This window comes from Condylura cristata, unplaced genomic scaffold, assembly GCF_000260355.1.
Source record: "Condylura cristata isolate star-nosed mole 26May11 unplaced genomic scaffold, ConCri1.0 scaffold00009, whole genome shotgun sequence".
Classification (NCBI taxonomy): Eukaryota; Metazoa; Chordata; class Mammalia; order Eulipotyphla; family Talpidae; genus Condylura; species Condylura cristata.
This window is the reverse complement of record NW_004567110.1, coordinates 6,093,817-6,119,143: the sequence shown is the minus strand read 5'-3', so window position 1 is coordinate 6,119,143 and position 25,327 is coordinate 6,093,817. Positions and strand designations below refer to the sequence as shown.

Genomic DNA, 25,327 nt, shown 5'->3' with positions numbered 1-25,327 from the left:
GGTGACCGGTGATAGGTAGGAAGGTGACAAGTGACAGCTAGGAAGGTGACAGGTGACAGGAAGGTGACAGGTGACAGCTAGGAAGGTGTCTATACCTTTGTGCCGACTGACACTTACATGGACCTTAGTAAGCATCAGCTGTTCCGTGAACTTAAAAGATGTCAATGCATTTAATTTTTACAACCCTCCCAGGATTGTCAACGGGTGCGTAAACGGGCTCAGCATGAAAAAGTAACTTACCACAGGTCACAGAACTAGGCAATAAAAGAGCTGAGACCACACATAACACTTGAAATGAAAATTATATTTCTGATACACCACAAAGAACAATCCTCTAAATTCCCCCTCTCCGTCCTGCACACATCCCGGGTGGGGTTGTGGAAATGAAAGGGTTGACAGGAACCTTGAGGGAGATGGACAGAGTCATTGTCCAGGGCAACATCAGGCAAGCCCTGCCTTAGTGCAGACGGGGAGGCGGCTCCGGAGTCTCGCGAGTGAGTGGGTTCCCCTGTGTGTCCTGAGAGAGCCCCACAGTCCCCCAACACACACACCCCAGAGCCTCCCCGCCTCCAGGCCCCTCCGCAGACCCCGCACTGGGCCTTAAGGGAGGAGGGCTGAGGGTGCATCTGTGTGGGGAGGGAGCGTTGGGGAGCACGGCCAGACTGCGTCCGTCAGGTGTGGACAGGTAACCCCCGGGCTCCAGGCCATCGCCTCTGTCATCCTCACAGCAACTTGTGAGGCATCGTCACAGTGCCAAACCCCACTGGACAAAGAAAGGGGCCAGGTGGAGGCGGACTTCCCGCAGGAGCCCCAAGGTCAGCGCAGAGTGCCAGACACAAGTCCTCATGCCGGTTCCTTCCGCACAGGAAGGCGTTAAACAACCTGTGTGGAAACCCAGGCTCGGGATAGTTCCCGAACCTGCAAACAGTCACCCGGCCAACAGTGCTACGTCAGGGACTGAAGTTCCGAATCCTCTGTGAGTGGTAAATACTATCGGATGTTCTCTCTCATGGATAAAGAAAAGCATGTGAAGATAAATTCCACGAACTTCTTGTGGTGGAGGGGAAGATGAGCCCTACCTGTCTTTCGACTTTCACAAACTTCCCCATCATGCTTTGGTCTTCCATTTCGGACGTGGATGGCCTGGCCACGTAGGGTTCGTTCCTAGGAAAGAGCGCAGAGGTCTGTCAGAGCATTGTAACCACAGAACTGTTGCCTTGCTGGGTCACTTCAGCCCAGGCCGAAGCCGCAGCCTCACGCTCATGCTCTGGCTGTGGGGGACTGGCACCGTCCTGCCATCCGCATGGGGCCCCCAGGCGGCTTCAGCCAGGAGATACTGCATAGACCAGTCAGACGCTGTGAGAGCTTCCTGTCACAACACAGCTCCTGCCTGTGCTGGAGGGTACGTGCCTTTGAATCACACTTCTTGGGTCTCTGGTGGCGTCAGGGGTTAAGTCTCAGCTATGAAGCTGTCCACATTGCAGCCTGAGTTGGTCCCCAGCCAGGGAGCTGACCCCCATGGCCCAGCAGACCTCTCCTGTCTCCCTGCTGTTCCCCTCAGCAGTGGACTTCAGTTCTGTTCCCCACTCTGTGTCTGGTGAATCTGGTGAACCCTCACCCTCTGCACCTCTGAACCCTCACCCTCTGCACCTCTTGACCTACACCCCAACTCTGTATGCATAAATAAATCTTCAAAAAGCAAAATAAGGCCCTCCCTGGTGGCGCAGCGGGTTAAAGCACTGCACTGAGAATCTAAAGCCGCTTCCGCATGAGTTCAATTCCCACCTGCCCCGGAGGTGACCACATGGCGTGGCAGACCTCTCCTGACCCGCCCGCTGCTCCCCTCAGCAGTGTACTTCCTCGATCTGCCTGTTCTGTTCCCCGCTCTGTCTCTGGTGAGGCCTCTCACCGCCCCTGAGCCTCTGGCCTGTGTACCCCACTTCTGTATGTACAAATAAATAAATCTTTAAAAAAAAAAAAAAAGCAAAATAAATCACATTCCTCGGTCCTTCCCTAAGTGCGTGGGGGACGAGGGTGGGGAGAGAGTGTCTAATCTCTGAAATCCTGTACAGTGGGCATTAACATTTCACCTGCTTCATTTTGTCCAGAACGGAAAATACGGGCTGCGTCAGGAAACGGCATGGAGGAGGATGCCAGTGGGACAGGGTTGGCCTGCGTCTGCCTTTGCCCTTGGCATCTGCCTGAGCTCCGGCCAGCCCCAACACAGCTCTGCCTGTCAGTGTGCCCTCTGGGGCTGCGACCAGAGCTCTAAGTCTGCTGTTAGGGGGCAGCTTCTTTTCTCTCATGGGCGCAAGTCCCCCGCTCTGTCTTCGGCTTAGCTGTCTTGAATTTAAGCCAATGAGGTGGCCCTGTGCTGCGTCCGGCCCCCAGGTTGCTCTTCCGTTCACACAGGGTTTCAAAACACTTAAGCCGTAACTCAAAGGGGAGCGTTCACATGGAGTTTGGCTGGTTCACTTTTTGCGAACCAGTTAGACTATCTGGGCTCAGGGGAAGCCTTCTTCCTAAAACTAGCAGCAACAGGTCACTGTAACAATGACCCGCTCTAGACTGGCCAGGCCCCCAGGTGTTCCAGCCACTGTCCTCTTCCGTTCCCTGGCCCGAGACAGGTGACCAGGTGCCTGAGGCCATCTTGCTCATGCGTTTGCTTCTCTTACAATGAGGAGGCTTGTTCCTGTGGGTGCGTGAAGTCCTCAGCCTGACTCATGTGTGTTACCTGCCTCGAGACCGTGGGACTAAAGAAAGGTAAGTTCAGGCAGTGGGCTTCTAAAGGACAGCTCTTCTTCCTCACGACTTAGAAAAGGAACGTCTTCAAGCACTCGGGGAGAGCAGGGCGCAGCAATGTGGTGGGGTCTGGCCTGCACTTTCCTCCTCTGGCTCTGTCCCGGGAGGAGAATTAACCCATCAGCAAAAGTCGAAACAACTGACGCAGACCCAGAAAGGCCCGCGCCCTGCTCACAGGAGGAAGTTTTCTTTCTGATCTGGTAAACTGGTCCATCTGTCTCCTCTTGGGTCGTTTTCATTTGATCACCACGAAAAGGAGACTCACCCACATGTTCGGCAGAGGAGCGCGTGACTTTTGCACAGAAACCTCTCTAAGGGCTGCAAACCTGAATCAGCTTCCGCCTCCTTCTCTTCATTTGGGGAAAGAAAACATCAGCTGGCTACCAAGGAGCCAGCTGAGATATGGGGTGCAGCCTGCACCCTGCGGCCTGGCACCTGCCCGTCCTGCCCACAGCCTACCTGGGAGATTGCTGGGGCGGATAGGTGAACGCTGTGCCTTTCTGAGACTTCCTGTGCTTTGGAGTAGGAGGAGGCCCAGGGGTGAAAATCATATCTATTCTGAAAGAGAACACACAAAGTTTACATGACAGAGAGCTCTTCACGGGAAGATGGAGGCAACTCATTCTGTTCCCACTTTTGTCATATGGGTTTGGAATGTATAAGAGAAGGGAAAAGAGGGAGAAACAAAGCCAGAGGGAGAGAGAGAATTTATAATCGTGATATAATACGCTCCTTTCGTCCAGGTGATCAGAGCACCTGTCCCAGGGAGAGGGAAGAAGCCTGACCAGAGATAGGGTGAGGCTTGCACCCTGCTATTCCTGAGGGGGGCTTCTTATGTTCTCTAAGCCTGTCTGCTCTTCCAGATCTTTCACTCCACTCTCATCAGGGAGTTTTTCCACTGTTAGCCATGAGCTCTCTGCCTGAGATGGCTCCCGCACTCGCTCCCACTCCTGCTCCCTTTCTGGAGGAGCAGCAGTAACTTCTCTGGAGTGTTACAGATAGCAAATGTCCCCAGCATGCTGCAGGCTGGGGGCAGGGCCACCAAGACCATGACCCGTAAGCAGCCGGGATCACGGTCCCTGGGAGCCTGTTGCTCCCCACGGACACCATGTGGCTGAGCGCCCCTCCCTCTGGCCTATACCAGCCTCCGGGGGGACTCCTGGAGCCCGCCTGCCTAGTCAGCCCTACAAGTCACAACATGCTGTCCACTTTGTACAGGAAGCTGGGCCAGCGTCTGGGGAGTCTGGTCTCTTCTAGCATCATGCTCTCGTCCTCTGTACATCATTGCCAGCACACTGAATTCCAAAGCAGCCCACATACCCATTTCCGCCTCAACACACTGAGCTCCATGTGTGGGCCAGGCACCCATGAAGAGCGTCACAAATGAGACCCTCCCCCACAACATCCAGTCACTCCCAGCTCTCTCAGCATGCAGGTGTTTCCAGTAATCCTGATGGGGAAACACTTTTCAGGGAGGAAGCTGAGGCCCAGAGGGGGCCTGGCTCTTGTCCATTTGCAGTATCACACCCGTCAGAGGGTGAGCTCCCCAGAAGACTGTGGCTTCCTGGTACTAATTCTGTGGCTCATTATTGCCCTTTAGGTTTTTAAATCACTTTTCTTTCCTAAAAGGTATTATACTTCATTAGAAATTTGATAAGTTTAAGAAACAAAAAAATCTCATACTGATTCGTCAACAAGGATAACCACTGTCATTCCTTGGGGGAGCATTACTCCTTTTCCTAGCCCCCCTACACAGAGGAGAGAGAAAGAGAAAGGATTTTAAAATCATTATATATATTTATATTCATTAACACTATCACAAGATGTAGGGAGAGCATATAGATAACATAATCCTACATATGCACAGGTAAGTATAGTCCGGGTGTGTGTGTCTGAATGTAAAGTCAGCATCGCTCTGCAGATATATTCACCGGTCAGGTGCTTTCTATTTCATTATGTACATTTTTGAAATCTCATTTGATGGCTGTTACCTTAGGGAGAGCAGATGTCTTTTCTTGATTGCTATTTTATAGTTGAGGAGGTGTGTGGTGTTTAGAGAGGACACAACTTGCTTTGGCTTTCAGCTCTGCCACTTACTAGTTGGGCAATTTGGGTAAGCCCTTTGCTCTTTGAGTTTTGAATTCCTCACTGTAAACTGGCACCTCTCATGCAATACTTTAGAGGATTATAAGGAATGAGGATTCTCAAATGCACAAGAAAAATGGTGGCAACTGCTAGTTGAGCTTCAATGCTGTTTCTGTATTTTCACTATTATAATATAACATTGCTGAACTTTTTTTTTTTTTTTCATTTGAAGGAAATGTGAATTAGCCTTAGCCAGCTGGCCTCAGTTTAGATGACCCCAATTTTGTTGGCAACATCTAAAGCACCACAGGCAGTGGCCAGTCAGATGTAGGTCTTCTCTTGTGAGGACAGATCAAGGTGTTGGTCCTGGCTGTGGATTAGAGTTTCTTCACAATCTGTATGACCTGGTGCTGGCTGGCCTCACCATCCATCATTGTTACTAACAATTTTTGTTCTAAAAATTTGGATTCTGGGCTCTCCCTGGTGGCACAATGGGTTATGGGTTAAAGAATAGCACTTAGAAGCTATAGCAGTCGCTGCTAGGAGGGAATGACCCACATGGCAGGCTTCTCCTTGCCCGCCCACTGCTCCCCTCAGCAGTGTACTTCAGTATATCTGTCTTCTCTGCTCCCTACTTTGTCTATGGTGGGTCCTCTCACCTCACCCTCGCACCTCTGGCCTATACCTCAGTTCTATGTGCATAAGTAAATAAATCTTTAAAAAAACTCTGGATTCTTTCCAAATGCTTTTCTCTCTCAGTGCTAAGGCTCCTCTGGTGTTGATTCTAATAGTGGTCAGGAGAACAAATATGATGGACCAGATATGATGGTCTCACCTCGTCTGCAGGTACTTGATCCTGGAAAGCATGTCAAGATGGCCCGCAGAATACTGCTCGATCACGTCCTTCACGTCGTAAGGCCTCAAGGTCTCCTTGAATTTTTTTTTATAGAGACGGAATTGTAGAATTCTACAAGGTGGAGTAGAGACATTTGCACTCATGAGTAGAGAGTGAAGGAAATGATGATACAAGATCAGAAACTCAGGGGCATGGAGAAAAAGGAACCAGAGAGGAAAGATTTGGTAGAGAGAAGTTGTAACCTTTGGTTCTGCGACTACCCCTTCCACGGTGGAGAACTCAGCTGCTAGTGCCTTTCCTTCACAATCGCCTCTCTTTGGTCTTATGAATAATCAAAACATCATAATAACAGTAACAGTTACACCCACGGAGTGTTCGCTCCAGGCCAGATGCTGAGCTAAGTGCTTTTGGAACAAATGCCATGAATGTCACAACAGTGGCCTAGAAAGCTCTGGGGTCTCCACAGAGAAATAATGGAGGACTGGACTCAACTCCAGGCCTGTAGGCAGACAAGACCCACACTCTTGTCCCTGTGTTACACTGCTCTCTGCTGAGGACGGTTGACACAGCTTCTCTTCAACACCCTCTTTACTCCTCTGGCTTGTGAGCAGCTAGGAAAGGGAAGACATGTCCTCTCCCCTGGGTTTTCTCAGCTCCTAGTAAAGTGGGGCACCCAGAACTCACAGATGTCAACCCCTCGCTTCCATCTTCCTGGCCAGTAAAGTCATTCTAAATGACCAGTGCTCTTTGAATCAACTCGTTGACCAGAGTCAATTAACCCCCCCAGCTACAGCTCCAGGACTCCAGCCTCTAATCTCGATTTTGACATATTCATCATACCACCCAGCTAGTCCCTCTCTCCGACTCTGTGTCATTTCATAAAGCCACCCTTCATGTACCGCAGTTTCAGGTGGTCAGCGCACTGGCTCACAGGCCATGTCTTGGGCTGGCCATGCCACACCCTTCGTTTAGGCATTGTGACTTCTAGCGTCAGAGTTGCATGCTTGCCAAGGAGATCTATGGGCCACAAGTTAAAGTGTTTGCTCTCTGGCTCTTAATAGGAAACGTTTGCCAAGTCCTGAACTGAGGCACCAATGAAAACTCTGACCAAGGCCAGACCTCGGAACCTTGGGCAGACTCTCCTGCCACATGACTTATTGATTCATTGGTTTGCTTTGAACAAGGCCAGCTAACCAGCTAGGAGTCCAGCCATATTTCTGTTTGATTGTACACAATGGCATCCTGAGAAGTCAGGTTGGAAGCTTTCCTGAGGTCCACGTCATATTGTTAGAAAGCCCTGATGTATTTTCTTTGAAAAAAAAATGCATCATGCATTTCCTGACAAACCAATAACACAGTTGCTTCCCTACCTATTGGACTGGGAGTTTTGCTGAAACTACCACCCATGGTTGTTCAGGAATCTAGTTTAGTTTCTAGAATTTACTCCTACCAAGGTAGAGTGCTTATGAACTCATACCCTGATCAAAGATCTTCTTTAAGCAGGAGTAGTGGCTACAGTTAGATAAGAGAGTAGCAACTGGCACCTATGGGAGCTGTGGATAAAAGGGGGTGCCACAGTCACCCATGAAGTCCTGACCTGCTGTGAGGAGCTTCCCACAGCCCATGGACCCTTCACAGAGCAGAACCTGTGGGAGCTGGGCTGAGCCCGGGGAGGCCCACAGGTAGGGCCCTTCCTTACCTGACAGCGCGGATGGCGGCCTTCAAGGTGGGGATCATGTCTTCCATGAGAAAGTCGTTCCCGTACCCCCTGTCCTCTGCCATGGGCTCGCCCGTCCCGGCATCTGACAGGGAGACACGCATATCAGTGGCAGGCCATGCCCAGAAGGGCTCAGGGACGCTGCTCCGCCAGAACCTTCCCAGCTCGGCCTCTGGAGTGCTTCTTTGAGAGACAGTTGGGGCGTCAGTCAGCCTTTCTCAGTGGCCCCTTCTATGACCAGAAGTCTGAGACTGTTGGCCAGAGGCAGACAAGGAGGCTGGTGATGTGGGCGCAGGGGTCCTGGGCAGCCCCCCGAGTGAAGAGCTTACACATTAGCCAGACCTGATTTGGTTTCTGGCTCCACAGTCACTGTGAGACATTAGGGGCAGGGGCCACTTTCTGAGACTTGCTGCTCCTCACTGTTTCCAAGAGAAAGGGACACTAGGTCTGGTTCCTGTACTGAGACCCCTGACTCCGGACTCATGCACCCGGGCCACTCCATCTTTGAGGCTGACCCCCGACAATGCACTCATTACTATCCTTGGGGCCTTGGCTCTGTGTCCAGGTCTCCCAGAGGGGCTGCACAGGCATGTACGGTAGGGAACTTGGGGGCCCTCTGCCTTGTGAGGGATGGAAACACAGTGGTCCCCGCTTCTCTGCAGGGCATTCCCACCAAGATCCCCAGTGATGGGGACTGGATCACTGGTAAGACCAAGCCCTATAGAGACTTCATTCCTTCCTATAATAAAGTGCCTATGATAAAATTAAACTCATCAGTTGGGCACAATGAGAAGTGAGTAACAAAAACTCAATGGAGCAAGTATAATAATCTATTGTACAAAAGTTATGTGGGTACAGGCTCTCTCCCCAAAATATCCTATTGCAGACAATATTTTTGGACACGGTTGACCCTTGGTAACTCAAAGGGCAGCTGTGGGGGTGAGGGGACACCCACACCTCTTCAGGACCTCCAGCTCCTCTGGATAAGAAGGAGCAAGACGCTGGTTCAGGGAGGTTGGGGACCAGGTACTTTGCTGACCATCTTCAGCAGGGGCAGGAGGGAGGCGAGGGAGAGAAGGGCTTGGGAGGGGGAGCAGAGGAGGGGCAGGGAGGAGAGAGGCTTTACCTTCAGAGCTCTGCCAGAAAGCGTAGGCTTTCATGCGGAAGGCCGTGCGGAAGCGTTCTTTATTGTTTAAGCCAACAGGCTTTGGTTCTTTAGAAGGACTTTCTTCTATGGCATCTACATTCAGAGGGGTAAATAGCTTTCCTTTAGTATTGCTACCACGAGGATTAGAAAGGCGAACCCGATCCAAGAGACCCAGCTTTTGGCTACAAAATAAGCAAAAGTGAACAATTTTCCTCGTTCAGTGCAGGCTCTCGTAATTTCCACCCCTCTCCATCAAGAATGCACAACCTCCTTCCCCCACGTGGGGATGAAGGTGCACCCAGGGCCAAACCCACTCGGCGGCCTGGACTCGGACAGGGCATGGTCAGCCGTGGGTGGACGCCGGGCCAGCCGGGACACTGTGGGCAGGCTCCCTAACACCTCTAGACTTCATTTCCTCCAAAAAAGGGGAGCTCAGATGAGACAGGGGGTCTAGAATGCCCAGATCAGAGTTGTCCACCGTAAGTCTGTCCTTTCCTCTCCCTGCTCCTTAGCATCGGTGACGTCTGCTGCATACCACGCCCAGGCACCCAGAGCGCAACTTGAACAACAGTGAATGCTGTAAATCTCACAAGGCAGGAGCCCTAACTGGTGGTCACAGATACCTCCATGGATAGAATTTGGAGGCTACATGAATGTGAATGGGAAAAAACTGTCTTTTGTTTACTAACTTCTCAGTGAATTTGAGCAACTCTCGCATGATGAAGAGATAACAAGCCCCAGTAGTAAACTCCTGTCCTGCTTAGAATTTGTGACCCCCCACAAAGGCAAGCACAGGGTATTTTTAGGGTGTTAGGTGTCACTCTGCTTTGGGCACCTCACCCTTCAAAGCCACAGTCATGTCCAGCCCACCACTAGGCCTTGTCATTAGATTCATTTCACCTGATAAAACACATGTGGGATTCAGCTCAGATGTTTACCAATTCTGATGATGTTTTAATACAATCTGTAACTAATGCATTTTATTCCCATTCAGAATTGCTATTCTGACAAAGGGTCCAGGAACCCATACTGCCAAAGTGTTCTGGATGCAGATATGACCAACAAGTTCAACTTCAAGTTAAAAATACCAGCTGCCCCTCGATTTCAGTCCAGCTCTACCAGTAAGATCTCAGTGGTGCTGGGCAAGTCCACACCACCCTGAGTCTGACCACCTCGTCTTTATAACAAGGCCTGGATACTCCCTACCTCTTTTGGTTGCCATGAGATGACACTTGTTAAGGATTTGGCAGAGACTGGCACATAGTAGGTGCTCTGTAGATATTCATCCCTGCCTCAGTTTCTCAGCCTCCACCCTCACCCTGGGGGACACAGGGAGTGAAGTCCTTGTGGGGGGCTGTGTCAGTGGCAGCCAGGGTGTAGGTTCACATTGCAACCTACTCACCACCGCCCCTCCACCGCCCCATCACCCCTCACACGCCTGTGCAATAAAGACATGAGCCGCTGACTATTGTCGAACCAGGTCTGTATCGACCCAGGATAACTGCGGATTCTGAAGAGCAGATCTGGCTGCTACAGCCCCTGCTTGTCTGCAGAAGCCTCTGCTGTCTTTGCAGCTTGGTGCCGTGAGGTGTGGGTGGCAGAGGGCAGGTGAGTTTGGGCAGGTACCCTGTGCTCTCCGGGCGCCCTGAACCCAAGGCGGCGGTAACGGGATCCGGCCAATACCTGCTTCACAGTCTCAGATGTTACCCACGAGAGCACCTGGAGGCCTCTTGCCTTCAGCCTGGTGTCCAGAAGGTGCTGAGACATGCCGGGCTGACAGTGAACGAGACCCCGACTCCTGGGACCTGTCCCACTTGCCCATCCCTGATGCACTCAGAACCTGCCCTGGCTAATTGTGGAGAAACTCAAGTGCTCAGATGGTGCCATTGCCCTGAGTGAAGTCAATTTTTTCAGAGCGGTTTTCCCTGAATGACTAATAGGACGAATACCCGGCTGGGTGCCAGGGCTCAAAGTGCTCGAGAAGGCAGGTAGCACCAACACACACAGGTTTCTCCACCCGTGAGCTGAACTACGGAGACATCCACTGCTTGGGCCCTGCTGTCCCGCTGTCCTGGCAATGGACCCATCAACAGCCCTCACTGCACGGGGTATTTAAGGGTTAAATGAGGCAACTCCTGTGAAATACTGAGCCCACCACCTGGGAGCTGTGAGAGCCTGGGATTCAGTGCTCGCCTTTATAATGCTGACTGTCACCCTTATCTCGCAAATAATCCTCTCCCCACAGAAGCAGCAGGAGGCTAATGGCGTGTGAAAAGAACAGATGATGAAAAAGCTTTTTTGTCATTTCTGGGTAACAAAAAAGTTGGATTTTTTGTTCACGAACTAAAATGAGTTCCTGGGATTTATATATTCTTTTGCAGAACTTAAAATTAGCTCCAAACACTCACCAATATCACTGCACTTGACCTCCAGGAGATACGTACTGGCAGAGCCTAATGCCAGATAAACTAAGCAGGGTAAAACTAACGGCAGCCACCATGCCGACTTAGAAGCTCAGCGTAACTGCTGACTGGTGGGCATGAGCCGACTCACTCCCTGGGTTTGGCGTTTGCTTGCTCGGCAGTTCAATGCTTCATTGCAACAGCTAATGGTCTGAGTTGCTCTGGCTGTTCACTTAATACCCATCTGGTCACAGAGGACAGTTTGTAAGAGATGGGTTTCCACAGCGTTAAGAATCCAGATGCCTCGGTACAAGTCAGATGCCTCAGCTCTAATTACTCACAGCCATTGCCCCTAAGAAGCTTATGGAATTCTCCCTCCAGCAGAGTGGGAGATCAGCTCGCTTCTTAATCATGTTGCCTGAAATCCGAGATCCCAACGGAAAATCAAATGCAAGCACAATTCATCCTGAAACACAAAACCCACCGCTGCCCTTCTGTCTCTGGAGTTCCAAGCGTTTCATCCGGGCCCTTTGTGGAGGACAGTCAGATCTGGCCAGGAAAGCCTTCCTCGGAGCTGACAGAAGATTTTCTTGGAAAGATGAGGTCCTGAGCTGCTAGGTGAACTTGATAACAACTATACGATGGAGGCAAGATAAGGTCCCTGAATTAGGTGCAGTGTCTGAACATGAATGGAAAAGCCACAGAGAGAGGAACTGGGGTGGAAAAGTGAAGTCAGGTCTCAATAGCAGACAGCTGCCGCCACGCGACACTCGCGACAATTCCCTGCCGACACACAGCAGCTTCTGTTCGCAGCCATGAGGTACCTGGGAAACCTTCCTCCCCACTCACCTAAATGACACTGGCCTTTGTCTAAAACTTGGTCCGAGCATCAGCCCCAAAGTTCACTTGCAAGTTGGTCCAATCTGTTCTGGGCTCTGTATCCCTACAAGTCTCCTAGGGGTTTTCTCACTGCAGCAATTATCAACCACGGTTTATTATTATTATTTTTTTATGTCAAAGTATCAACCCATGCAAATCTGATATTGCAAAATACCTTGAAAGATATTGAGCCAACTTCTGTCCCAATTACTTTAAAGGACCATGCCTTTCCCCCCAAACTTTCACCTGTTTTTAAAAAATGACACCTCGTTATTTTAACTTACATAGTTTGTGAGTAATGTTGAGAAGCATGTATTATGTTACAGTTCATCTTCTGCAAATCCATGACACCTCTCTTTTCAAATTTTTCTTTCTTGGTTTTTAGCCACCATCATCTTGTGGTGACCTTCTTTGGCAGAAGGGGTTAGGGGCTGTCAGTTCTCTCTCTCTCTCTCTCTCTCATAACAGTGCCCTTCTACCCAGACTTGTGGATTGTAAGGCCATTACCAAACTGTCTTGTTTTAGATTGTACTAGATCTGAAGACTCAAAGTACGCTAAGTTCTCAGGCAAACAGTCAGATGGGAAAAATAGACCCAAAATGACTTCAATAGAATGGGGTCAGTGTTATCTGGTATTAATGACAGTTTTCTAATTCCCTTTTATATTTTCCCACCAGCACCCCTTAAGGCCTTTGACCCTTTCTCTGTCTCCCCCTCAACCTTAGAAGCCTTACTTCATGTAGTAATGTCTGCTAATTTTATTCTGTATTTTCTTGGGACCAATTCAACTATATTCTCTATTTTTTTTTTATTATTTTACAAAAGCTTATTTTTACATCATTTTTTCTAATGTTTTTAGACCATCTTTGTTGGGCATGTTTGTGCTGGATAAGCTAATAAAGCTGAAATTTAAACTAGCAAAAGCTGAGTTTGAAGACATGCTACTTTTAGGAAATCTGAGGGGCATTCTGTCAAGTAAACAGTTTTGGGGGCCTTGTATTCCTTTTTTCATAGCTATAGCCCCAAAATGATTTCTGGTACAGAAGAAGGTCTTAATAAATATTTACTAGATAAGAGAATGGATGGATAAATGGATAGATGGGTGGGCGGGTGGACGGATGGATGGCTGGATGGGTGGACGGATGGATGGTGGATGGGTGGACTGATGGATGGCTGGATGGGTGGGTGGATGGATGGATGGATAAGTGGGTGAACGATAGATGGTGATGGATGGATGATGAATGGTACATGGATGCTGCCAACTAGATGGAGGATGATAGAGAAGGGAAGACAGAAGATGTATGGGTGGGTGGATGGATGTACAGATTATAGCCAACAGAAGAATCTTCTTAACAAGTGTCCAATTTGTCTTGTTCTACTTGTGAGAATGTAAGAGCGTGGATTAGATAGCCAGTCCCGATGGACCAATCCCACTTAGAGGAGTGTAAGCCTTAACTTTGTTCCTTTTCTCCTTCATTCTTAAATCCTTCCATCTTTCTATATGGAAAATACAATGTTACACTACAACACTGTCAACCCTGAGAAAGACAGACAAAGTAGAGAAATAATAAGTACCTGTCACTCTCCACATGCCAACTCTTTGAGGTCCTGATGTTCTATTTTCTCTCTGCAAAAACACTACAAATGAAAGCTGCTGTGTTCCCTTCACTGCTTTTTAATAAAATGGGAAATGTTAATTGGGGAGACTAAACGTCCTCCCATAAATAGTACTAATACCGAAGACAACGACGATGGTTTCTTTAAACTCTTATGATGGTTGCAGAAGAGCTGGTGAGCCAGTTACCTCATGCCTTTTGTTTCTGGCTACAAAATAACTTCCCCTTTAGAGAAATGAAGACTCACTGGTTTGGCATTTTGCCAACTTTCCCTGGGACATCTGCACACCATGCATCTTTATTGATCTAACAATTGAGGGATTCCTCATGTAGAAACTGCCGCCCTATGGAAAGTTCTCCAGCCTAAGATTTCAATACTTGTTTCTTTGAAGTTTGAAAGAAGAAAGAAACAAAATTAGTGCCTTAATTCTCCCTTAGCCCAGTGGAAAGCTGCAGTCCTTGAAGGTCAGGACAAAGGAAAGCCTTTCCGTGACTGCTCTTGGCCTCTTGTTCTGGTTAGGACTTAGAATTCTCCTCCTTTGCTTTGTTCTCCCTACCTCAGTAGTATCCCAACACTGGCATCCTCCAAACCACATTGTTCTCCGCTGGTTGACACATCCTCCTCTCCATCAAGTTGTGTGTGCCTCCCCCATGAGGCTATGGTCAACCTCCTGGGAGTCTCTAGTGTATGACACAAGGCAGGGCTTCTAACACCTAGTGTTTAACTTTAGCAAAAAATGAAGAGAAGGAAAGGAGGGTGACAGAGGGAGGGAGGGAGGGAAAGAAGGAGACTGGGAAGGAGGGGGAAAGTATTGCAAAGCAAGGATTCCAACATATTTAGCCATCTCCTAGTCAGCCCGACCCTGTGATAAGATCCTGGGTACAGAAAACCTGGAAATTTGGGCCAACCAGCATAATATCAGTGATTATAATAAAAACAAGCCCTTAAGTAGTATTTGCCATCGGTAGCACTGACTTCTATGCACCTTATCCTTATAACAGTAGATGCTCTTATATCACTATCATATAGATGAAGAAATGATAGAAATGTGCCTGAGATCACAGTCAAAATTCTTACAAGCACTGGTAACTCACATGGCTAATGAGACAAGACAACACGGAGTCCATCCTGCTATATGGCACCAACTCAGGACCTGAAATAGGCTGGGAGCCCAGACAACCTCTGCCTTCCAGGGATGAGGCAGCTGAGGGGAGTGCAGCGGCTGCTGGATCCCGGGGCCCTGGCCAAGCTGGGAGGGGATGGGGTGATGGACCGGGGCAGGGCGGTGGGGTGTGACCTGACTGTAAGAAACAGCCTCGCGACTTTGAAACAACCTTGATATATTCATCTGGTTCTCTTGTTGGTACGGGCTTGCGAAGTTAGCTGAGTCAACATCCTATTTGGTTTCTCTGATCCAGCAAATCTACAGCTCTCTGGGCAAGGTGCTTGTAGCTGGTGTTGCAAGGACACACAGGCACACGCACGATGTGAAAGTCAGGAGAACGTATGTTTTTTATTTGTTTCCTAAAAGAATTTGTCTGTTTCCAAATCTCACGTATGGACAACATGCACAGATTCCTAGTGAGTATTTACGCACTTGACCGGAGGGGTCGCAACAAGCAGCCCACGAGACAGGTGCTGTTACCACTCCCGCATCTCAGGTAAGGGTACGCACCGAGGGTACGTGACTTGCCTGAGATCACACTGTGATTAAGGAAGGCCGCCAGGCTTTGATGTATGTTACTTTTAACTTTGGAGTCTGTTCTCAGCCCCTATCACAATGACTAACCCAACATACTGCCGACCACGCTGGGGTTACACAGAACTTGTCCAAGTGTCAGGGACTGCAGCCGGGACCCAGCGTGGCAGGGGCTGGAACACGGGGTGCTAACAGCTGTGGTACCCTGTCCAAGAACCTCATTTTGCTCCGGGTAACAATATTCTCATCAACAAAATTGGGTTCCTTGGCCTTTACGTGCCTGCACACCTCTGATTCTGGGACACGAAGGAGATTTATTTCGCTTCCACTCCCCACTGCCCTTTGAGATAAGTCTCATGTGGCCGGTGTCACAGGGAGAAGGCAAAGTGTGAATTACTGAGCTGGCCAAATGCTCCTTCGCTCCATGGCGCGTCCTGGCTCGGTGCCCTCCGTCGCCTCCGCGCATGGCAGGGAACCAGCTGAGCCGAGGAAGGGCAGGCGAAGGCAGACAAGGAGAAGGGGCACTGTGGTGACTGACTAGGCAAATGACCCCCGCGACGGGGGGACAGGGCAGCTGCTGGATGAGGGCCCTGGCGCCAGCCCAACTGGTCCAAGTCCTGTTCGCTGTGTGACCTTGTGCATACCACGGGCATCCTAAGACTTCCAAGTTCTCCTCCATAAAATGAGGGTTAAAAATAGCATCTAGGGCCCTCCCTGGTGGCACAGCGGGTTAAAGCACAGCACTAAGAAGCTAAAGCCACTTCTGCATGAGCTCGATCCCCGCCTGCCCCGGAGGTGACCACAGGGCGCAGCAGACCTCTTCTGACCCGCCCGCTGCTCCCCTCAGCACTGGACTTCGTCGATCTGCCTGTTCTGCTCCCCACTCTGTCTCTGGTGAACCCTCTCACCCTCCGCATCTCTGGTCTGTACCCCAGTTCTGTATGAATAAATAAAATCTTAAAAAAAAAAATAGCATCTACCCCAGGGTGCTTCTGAGGCGACGTGTACCTGACCCACAGAGGCGTTCTTCACAAATGGTTGTGACCGTACCTGGACGCTTTGGTCTGCTATGCAAGGACAGCTTTGCAACAGAAAAGACTAAACACGAGATCAGAGAAGAAGATGCCCGGGACAAATGTCTTCCTTCTTCAGAGAATACGGAAGAGGAGACTTGCACAGGCTGCTCCCGCATTGATTGTTTGGAAACACGAAATGAGCAACTGGACTCAGTCAACAGTTGCAGGATTTGAAGATTCAAAATATACTCGTTGCCAGCACACGAGCAGCCCTCCTCACGGCCACTGCTGGCCACCCGCCGGGCAGTTAGGGCTGGTGTTCAGAGTGACGCCGCTTATGGAAGGCCCCTCGCCCCATTACCGCCCACAGAACAAGTGGGCTGACTGTCCTTCACTGTCCACGTCCCTTAATCTGAAGTTATTTTAGGGAAGTTGAGGCCCGAGGTACGTTTGATGCCTGCCAGTGTTGTCTGCTCTGCTTCACCCCCTAATCCTTGGGCAACACAGCCTGTTCTCTTGGAGAACTGGTTCCCCAACCTCAACCAAGTGCTGCTAACGGCGGTTGCTGACCCCTGCACCACGAAGCCCCCTGCCCCCTGCACAGGTGGGAGCAGGATCCAGCACGTGGCCCCCAGACGTAGCCTCATACTCCTCAGTCACCAGATTGTGCAGGGCGCAAGTGTGTGACCCTCACTGGGCCCACCAAGTGCTTCCCTGGGTTTTTTTCAAGCTGGACTAGTTGTGGGACCCCAGAGGACAGCAACCCATCTGGGCCCCAGTGGACTCAGCCCACAGATGGGGAGATGCACCCATCTTACACTGTGGCTGGGGGTGGGGGCCACTGGCGGCTCACCTGCCCGGAGGCCTGGCCGGTCACTGAGTAAGTGGCCGCTGCCGTGACCCCTGTGAAGGCTCCCTTGAGCGGATTCGCATGAAAACGGCAGAGGAATATGGTGGGCAGCCACTGAAGTGAACCCCTAAAACTCCACCTCATGCCCAACATGACTGCCTAGGAGACCCACAGTCCCGACCCGGTGTGGGAGGGGTCGCCACGGGACACGTACCTGGTGGCTGTTTCCAGCTGTTCTTTCCTGTAAAGAATGAAGGAGAAGAAAACAGGCATAAGTCACATGGTGTGGCCTGTGCTCCCCCAGACTTCCCCAACGCTTCCCTTTGATAAAGATGGAGAACCTGTAGGTGCTTTTTATGGGTGAATTTATTTGAGCCTTATAATAGCCTTATGAGGTAGGTATCACCATCACCCATTCTCCTGATGAGGAATCTGAGGCAAGAGACATCTAGTAGACCACCCAGGTCCTCGGCATGGGCAGCCGCAGCCTCAGGAATGAAATCCCGGCACCCGGCTCTGGGGCCCGCACTCCCTCCCCGAGGCCGGCTGCCCCCACACCTGCAGGGCCCAGGGCCTCTGCTCAGGTCCTGCCCAGACTCACCGGCCTCTGTTCTGCCTGGGACAGTCTAATTCCCCCTTTACATTCCAGCTGGAGAGATTTATTTATTTATGCGTAGAAGAGCTGGGGTGCAGGCCAGAGGTGCAGGGGGTGAGAAGAGTCACCTGAGACAGAGTGGGGAGCAGAACAGGTGGATCCACTGAACTACACTGCTAAGGGGAGCAGTGGGGGGGGCAGGAGAGGTCTGCTGCGCTCTGTGGGTCACTCCCTGGCTGGGATCAAACTCAGGCCACAGTGGCTGGTGACAGCTTCATAGTGCTGAGACTTAACCCCTGCGCTACCAAGGAGTCCTCTTCCTTGGGTTCTTACCCAACCCCCCAGGGCCGAGACTGAGAGAGGGTTTTTCTCCACATGACCAATTAATTGTCTTAGATTTCTGGGGAGTCCAGGGGTGGGACCGCTCTCAAGCATCCTGGCAGTGCTTGGTGCGCAGTCGATACTGAGTGAGCAACGGCCCTGTCACTGGGCCCAGGGTGGGAGGAACGGGGCTGCAGACTTCAGGGCCAGCTGGGGGATTGAGGCCTGGTGCGTGGTCAACTCTGCTTGAACACACCCTCTGGGCCCATGTTCCCCCTGGAGCACGTGGACAGAGAAGGCTCTGACTCTGTTGACTTCTCGGGGCCGCTGGCCCCAGGAGGAGCAGGAAGGCACGAAGAGGGGAAAGTCGGGGAGCGGGCAAAGGGTGGGCGGGGCAGAAGGCCTGGGGAGCCAGCGCAGGGCGGAAGCGGAGGACCGACTCCATCCGCCCTCGTTCTCCGAGACGAGCCTCCGTCCTTCTCTTCCACCATGATACTTCCTGCCCGTGCTCCCCACCCCAGCCGACGGCCTTGACTCCGAGGTCTGCCCCTCGGTCCCTCCATCGGACGGCTGCCCTCAGCCTGTGCCTGTCTTGGGGCCCGCTCTCTCCTCCAGTGCTGTTGCTCTCTGCTCCCCCACTTGGACCCTGCTCTGGAAAAGCTCTGGCCCCACATCCTGCTCTATTCTTCACACCCGCTCATGTCCACAGCACCCCGAGTCCATTCAGGGGACTGTGCGCCCCCTGCACACAATTTATTTATTTAAGCACACAGGAAAAACAGACGGTGTGCGTCTCTGTCCTCGTCCTCATCAGCCCGTGGCCGGTCAGCACGGGGCCCTGCCTGACACCCTGTGTCCCCAGGGCCCAGCACAGTGCCCTGCACATGTGAGATGCTCTCACTGTTCGTTCGATGAATGGAACAAATCAATACCCTCGCTGTGTTCCAGGCACTGAGCCTAGGCCTGCTGGTGCGGACAGGCGCTCCGGGCCTGAGTCCTGGGACTGGGGTCTTCTGCTCCCACTGTGTCACCAAGAACTCAGTGTCACCAGCCAGACTCAACCAGCAGATACTGGACATCCACTGTAGTCAGGTCCTGGGAAAGGTCCTCCCACATTTTATTCAGCCTGTTCCTCCCCCAAACCATCTACCCCAGTTACCCTCGTCTCATCTTGATTTTATCCAATTTTTTTTCCTTAGTAACTTTTCCTTTAAAAAAAAAAAGTAAAGGTTTATTTGTTTATGCATACAAGAACTGAGGTACAGGCCATAGGTGCGGGGTAGGGGGTGTGAGAGAATCTACTGGAGACATAGTGGAGAACAGGCAGTTGGACTGAAATACACTGCTGAGGGGAGCAGCAGGCGAGACAGGAGGGTTCTGCTGTGCCATGTGGGTCACCTCCCTGGCTGGGGATCGAACTCATGCTGCACTGGCTGCAGACAGCTTCATAGCACTGTGCTTTAGTGTGTTGTGCCACCATGGGGGCCCCTGACTAACTTTTTCTTAAATGTTTCTTTTCCATCAGTTCTGGGTTTAATCTTTGTTGCATCACTTACAAGCTAGGTGACATTAGAAAGCTAATTAATCTCACTGATGTTATGATTCTTCACCTAGAATCTTGGGGTTATAAAAAACATAGTTACTCATTCAATTTATCTTCCAGGAAATTCTAAAGATTAAATAAAGTAGTCTGCCTAAAAGCAGATTCGAAGGTACTTGGCCAGAAGAAGGAAGTCTCTTCCCTCTTGAAGCACGTCCATAATCATGACCCAAGTCATACAAGGGAAAGTGTTGCTTTCCAAGTGACTGATGAGGGTCAGCTTGGTTGAGTAACTTTCACTTCTTGGACCGACCTCTCCTCGTCTCCATTTTAGTTCTAATACCTAATGTTTCCAGAGTTGCACTGACAAACCAGTATGGCACCCACTAGTCACATATTTAAATGAAAAGCAAATAAAATTAAAAATTCAATTCATCCATTGCACTAGTAAAGATCAGATGCTCACTAACTCCATGTGGTTATTGGTTTTCCTAACGGACAGCACTCGGGAATTCCACCACCTTTTAGGGAACCAGTTAGTATGGGTACCTTTCCGGCGATGGCAAGTGACGCCCATCATAACGTCTGCTTCACCCCTGGAGTCAGAACCTGCAGCCACCCCCACCCCCAGCATCGTCCTGAGCCTGCTCAGTCACCTACCGCCTGCTTGTTCTGAATCTACAGTCTCTACTGGCCAGCAAGTCAAACACCTGGGCCTGCTCTCTGCTGTATGATTCTTACCATGACGAAATGAGAGAAAAGAACGTGTCATTAAGGAAAGAAGAAGGGAAAAAAGACACATTTACAGCACTTATAGCAGTCAGAACAAGTTCCTGGACATCTGGGGGCCTCAGTTTCTTCTCAGATAAAATTGGGATTGGACTTGAAACTCACTGAGGCCTTTGCCATTGTGGGGGAAAAAAACAAAAACAAGTCTACAATTTTAAGTGGTGATAAACGAAAAATAAACAAGGTATACCATAAGCTATCACTGGCACCCCTGAGTACAAACACTTGAGGTTTAAGACACTTGGAGACGATGACATGGGGCAGGGACTGACACGGCTTTTCGTCAGTGGTGGGCCACTTGGTTTCAGCCTTCGAAAACTTTGGGAAGGTGCAAGAGGAAAACAGTCCAACCATGCCTCAAAAAGTTAAGCAGAGTCACCACTTCCACTCCAAGGGAGAACTGAGAACTGAAGTCCACACAAGGTGAACCTGAACATTCACGGTGGTTGAACCCAAGAGTACAAACCAACGAGATGCTGACCAGTTGGTAAATGGATAAGCAAAGTGGGCCATGGGGAGTGGAATAGTATTCAGCCATCAAAAGGAATGGCTTTGATACCCATGACACCATGGATGAAACTTGCAAACATGTGCTAAGTGAAAAAAATCATACAAAAAAATCCACATACTATGAGATTTGATTTTTGTGTGAAATGCCCAGAATTGGCAGAAGAGACAAGAAACTGATCTTGTTGTAGAGACTGGGGTGAAGAAGGAGCCAGAAGTATTCACTGATGGGAACAGGGTTTCTTTGGGGGTAATAAAAATGCTGTGGATAGACCGTGGTGACTGATGTCCAACTTGGTGGATATCCCCAAAGTCACCCAACCATGTTTTGACAAGGGCACCTTTGCAGTATGTGAAACTCTCCTAGGGTATGGAAATCCAGTTAACCCTGGGGCAGCCTGGGTCTGAACTGCTCCACTGAGGTGGGGATTTTCTTGGAGATACAAGATGTGAATTTACACTATCAGAGAACACATCATCGTGCTGTAAATGCATTTTCTTTTCTTTACGCCTTTCCTAATTCCCTTCTTTCTCTACTTGGTGTTGTTGTGAGAATATAGTAATAATACACCATGCATACATGATATACTTTAACTGCCTTCATATTAAGTCAATCACCAATAAGGGTCCTGGAGCAGCTATTGGGCGCCAAGTTTTGAGGGAGGCAAAGGTCACGGGCAGATTTTCAACTGTGTGGAGAGGAGTCAGCTAACTCCTAACTCCTGCGTTGTTCAAGGGTCAACTGTATTTCTCCATAAAGTTGTTGTTTCAAGCATAAACAAAAGACAGATTCCTTTAGGAGGCCGGTGACAACACACCGTGTAGTATCAGCTATTTCTTTACTATTAACAGATGGAGTAGGCTGGTTTCAGGGGCATCCTTTTCCCAAGGGAGTATCTTGCTTCAGAATGGTTGCTAAGTGGATCCCTCCAGTGACTTCATACTTTTGTCCTTGAAAGAAAGAAATGTTCTCTCCTAGTTTAAAAGCTATTCCCATATCACGGAGCTGTATGCAGGGCACAATGCCCTCCTCCAAGTCGCTGACAGCCGGGACAATGCCCTATTTATAATAAATCAACCCAAAGGAACGGGCCTATTGCCAAGACCTTGGGGTGCACGGCAAATGGAAGCCTTGGTTCTGCATTCAGCATGCATGCTCTTGCTTCTGAGATTGAGGTCGCTCCGTCCTTTAGGGAGAAGCCACCTGCCCATTCTAAGACTCACTGTCCCAAAGAAAACTGATCCTACCTGAACTGATGACAGCAATAATAGAATTTTGGAATCGAAGGGAACCAGAAAAATCATCTTTGAAACAAGTAATCTATTTACAAGTAAGACCATCAGAAAACCCAAACTATTGTTCCCTATCGAAGACTTCTTGCTGATCTCCTCGACTCCTCCACAAGACATTGCTTCTCAGAGTTCCTTTTCCTTATTCCCTTTCAGGCCCTCCCTCCACTCTGCCATCTTGCTGCTGTCCAGGGTCTTGCCCTCACCACCTCTCCCCCAGGTCCTACAGTTGTTTGCGAGCTGATCTCCTTCCTGGAGCCCGGAGCTGGGCTCCAACCCACACACCACTTTCCCTCCTGTCACTTGACCAATGATCAAGACATTCTCTACCTGAAGGGGCTTCTCTTTACCTTCATGATCAAGGATAGCGGCCTTTGCAAGTCACCGTGTCCAGCCAGGGGCTGGCCCAAGTCTTTGCACAGAACCAGGGCTCCCAGATATTGACAGACGGGTGCCCTGACAGAAAGCTTCATGTGACACTAGCATTTATGAGGAGGGACAGGATGATAGAAGGTGAGGTGACAGTGCCATGCAAGTGAGGCGATGATGCAATAGAAGGGGAGGTGATGATGTGGGGGGAGGTCACAGAAGGGGAGATGCCAGCGTGAACGAAGGCGAGGTGATAATGTGCTGGAGATAAGGTGACCACATGAAGGAAGGGGAGGCGACAAAGGTAAGCAGGGCCCTGACCTACATGTCATGGTCAGCTTGGGATTTTATTGTTTCTCGAGGTCATTCATTGGAAGGTTTTACGTAGGACGATGAGTTGGTGGAACCTATGTCTTTTGGGTCCCTGAAATCTCCACCATACTTTGGTGATGGAGGGAAAACTGAAGCAGAGACCAGAGAGGGTGAAGGTCCCATAATGAGGGGGGAGGTGGGCTAAGGGGAGCGGTACCACCGCCTTGGACTGTGGCCCTGCTTCAAAGAGGTCTCACCTGCAGGGCAAGGCTGGCCAATCTGCTTAACCTTCTGACTGGAGACACGTAGCCACCCAGCATTCTGTCACACACAGAAACGTGTGAGCTCAGCAATGGGCAGTCTGTCGGAGCAGCCCCAGAGGGATGAGACCGTGGATTTGGGCCTGACATGTGATTGATGTGGGTCAAAATGCCAACGTGTCTGTGCCCCAGGGTGCCCTTCTGAGGTGAGTTGGTGACTCTACCATCCAACCCATGGCCAGGTGTGGTCTGAGGCCCCTAATGTGGAATCACTGAGGAAGCCTGTTCTCCATGTTTTTACCACTAACACAACAGGGTCATTGCCAGGGAGTGCAGGGCCCCACTGTCATCCTCCCCACTAATTGCCACTCTTAAGAGCCTCTGGCTTATTTCATAGGCTCCTGTGAACATTAAGTGAGAAGTGAGCTGGGGACTAGACAATCAATGACTATTCAGATCTCTCCCCTTCCCATAGATGTTGGCCACGGAAGGATTTTATCTATTCCTGAGAACTTTCATCCCCCAACTTGGAAAACAGAACACGCCATGGTCACTGGAGGATGCCTCCTGCTGCCTCTTCCACTGGCCTGTCCCCACCACTCTGTGGGCACTGGTAGTGGCCAGGAGGTGGGGGCAAGGGGACTCCAGTGTGACCTGGTGCATTGGCTCCCACCTCCCCACCTCCTGCTGCTGCTGCAGCACTTAGGGACCCTTTCCTCGTCAGCCCTCTGCAGTCCACCTGGAAACTCCCAGAAGCACCCTTGGGACACCTAGGGAGCTTCAAGAATGCTGATGTGTGGACCCCTGTTTTGGGGATCCTGTCAGGGTATTCTTTTATTTATTTGAAGGGAGATGGTTTTCAATCAGCCATAACCGACCTATGTGCCCACACATCTCACCCTGAAAGTGGATTCTGACTGAATTAAGTCAAGGTGTGGCCTGGACATTGGGTTTTTTTAAGCACTCAGGTGATTCTGATGTACAGCCCAGACTGAAAACCAATGTCCTGAGGGACGTCCCCCAGGAAGCAGTGACAGTCATAGGCACGCAAGACCTAGGGAGATGAGCCGCCATGCTCCTGGCCTGCAGTTGGTTCACACTTGCCTGAAGAATGGAAAGGAGACGATTGATTCATAGAACCTCCACGTCGCCACGAGGTCCAGCCTGTTGGGGTTGGTAGCATAGTACCTCCAGGCAGCCTGAGGAGGAAGGAAGGGGGGCAGGAATGATCAGGTGGCACCCACAACTTTCACCTGGACTTTACAACATGAAACATTTATTAAGCTCCTGACTCCTGGGGGTTTGATTGAACAATGAAGCAATATCCAGACATGTTAAGATTCTTGGTTTTTTGTAGGAACTTTGGGAAGAAAAACTTCTGTGATCCCATCTCCTCAGAGTTCTAATTGGTTGTGGAGTTGGGTGTGGAGAGGTTAGGTGCAGTAACAGAGAAAGCAGTACTGGGTATAAAAGCCTAGAAATGAGCTTGGTTCCCCAAGACATCTCAGGCAGACAGGAAGACAAATAGCTTTGCATGCCACTTCGGAATGAGGCGAGAGGCAGCCTGAGATGAATGTACTAGCTTGAGAGGTACTTGGGGGTGGGAGGATACTGGGGCAGATTCCTAGAATTTGGGGCTGGTCTAAAAACTTTAAAATCTAAGATAACATCACATGCCACCCTGTATTAGGCACACAGGCCCCCAGACACTCATGCTAGAACGGAACACAAGTCCAAGAGTGGGTGGCCATGCAGACATTCGGCCCGGGCAACTGTCACAGGTTCTCTCCACTCTCCTGTCCTCTTTTTCTCAACAGTCCAGAAAACTATGAAGCAGGAAGTCCCCCTGAAGTACAGCAGTGACACTTCTGCTTTCCTCACCACCTCTCACTGCTCTCTCCAACCCCAGCCCTGGCGGGGAGGGGGCCTGACAGAGAGTGGGCAGATGCCAGCATCCACTGGTACTTGGCTATCTACTGGGCAGGACCATGGGCATCAGTGCCTCTCCTAGTGCATGGGCTTGCTAGCTGATGCAGCTGTGAGGGGGACACACCTCTTTGCAGCTGACTGGCTAAACCACTCTTCCTGTGGTTCCTAGGTCACCTCTGCAAAGGGGAGGAGAAGGAGCCTGATATGGACTCAAGTCCAAGCCAAACTCTCCATGCAACATCACTAGCATAGAGCTGGGGTGGTGCTCATCTGTTTGTCTCTCTTGCTTGCCTTATACCTGGTGAGGAGAGGGACAGGACTGCGGCCTCAGGAGACACAGAGCGA

General features: G+C 50.4%; 1 protein-coding gene across 1 annotated transcript in view; it reads right to left on the bottom strand.

Annotated features, from left to right (window-relative positions):
• The window catches only part of KCNQ3 (potassium channel, voltage gated KQT-like subfamily Q, member 3), a gene marked incomplete at its 5' end in the record, with an annotated part of 219,189 nt that overhangs the window by 8,588 nt on the left and 185,274 nt on the right, over nucleotides 1-25,327 (bottom strand). Inside the window, 7 exons of the mRNA XM_004679586.2 lie at nucleotides 1,080-1,164; nucleotides 3,262-3,360; nucleotides 5,723-5,854; nucleotides 7,443-7,545; nucleotides 8,587-8,789; nucleotides 17,285-17,311; nucleotides 24,158-24,252. Coding sequence (XP_004679643.1) covers nucleotides 1,080-1,164; nucleotides 3,262-3,360; nucleotides 5,723-5,854; nucleotides 7,443-7,545; nucleotides 8,587-8,789; nucleotides 17,285-17,311; nucleotides 24,158-24,252 — 744 coding nt within the window. The remainder of the gene's footprint in view (nucleotides 1-1,079; nucleotides 1,165-3,261; nucleotides 3,361-5,722; nucleotides 5,855-7,442; nucleotides 7,546-8,586; nucleotides 8,790-17,284; nucleotides 17,312-24,157; nucleotides 24,253-25,327) is intronic.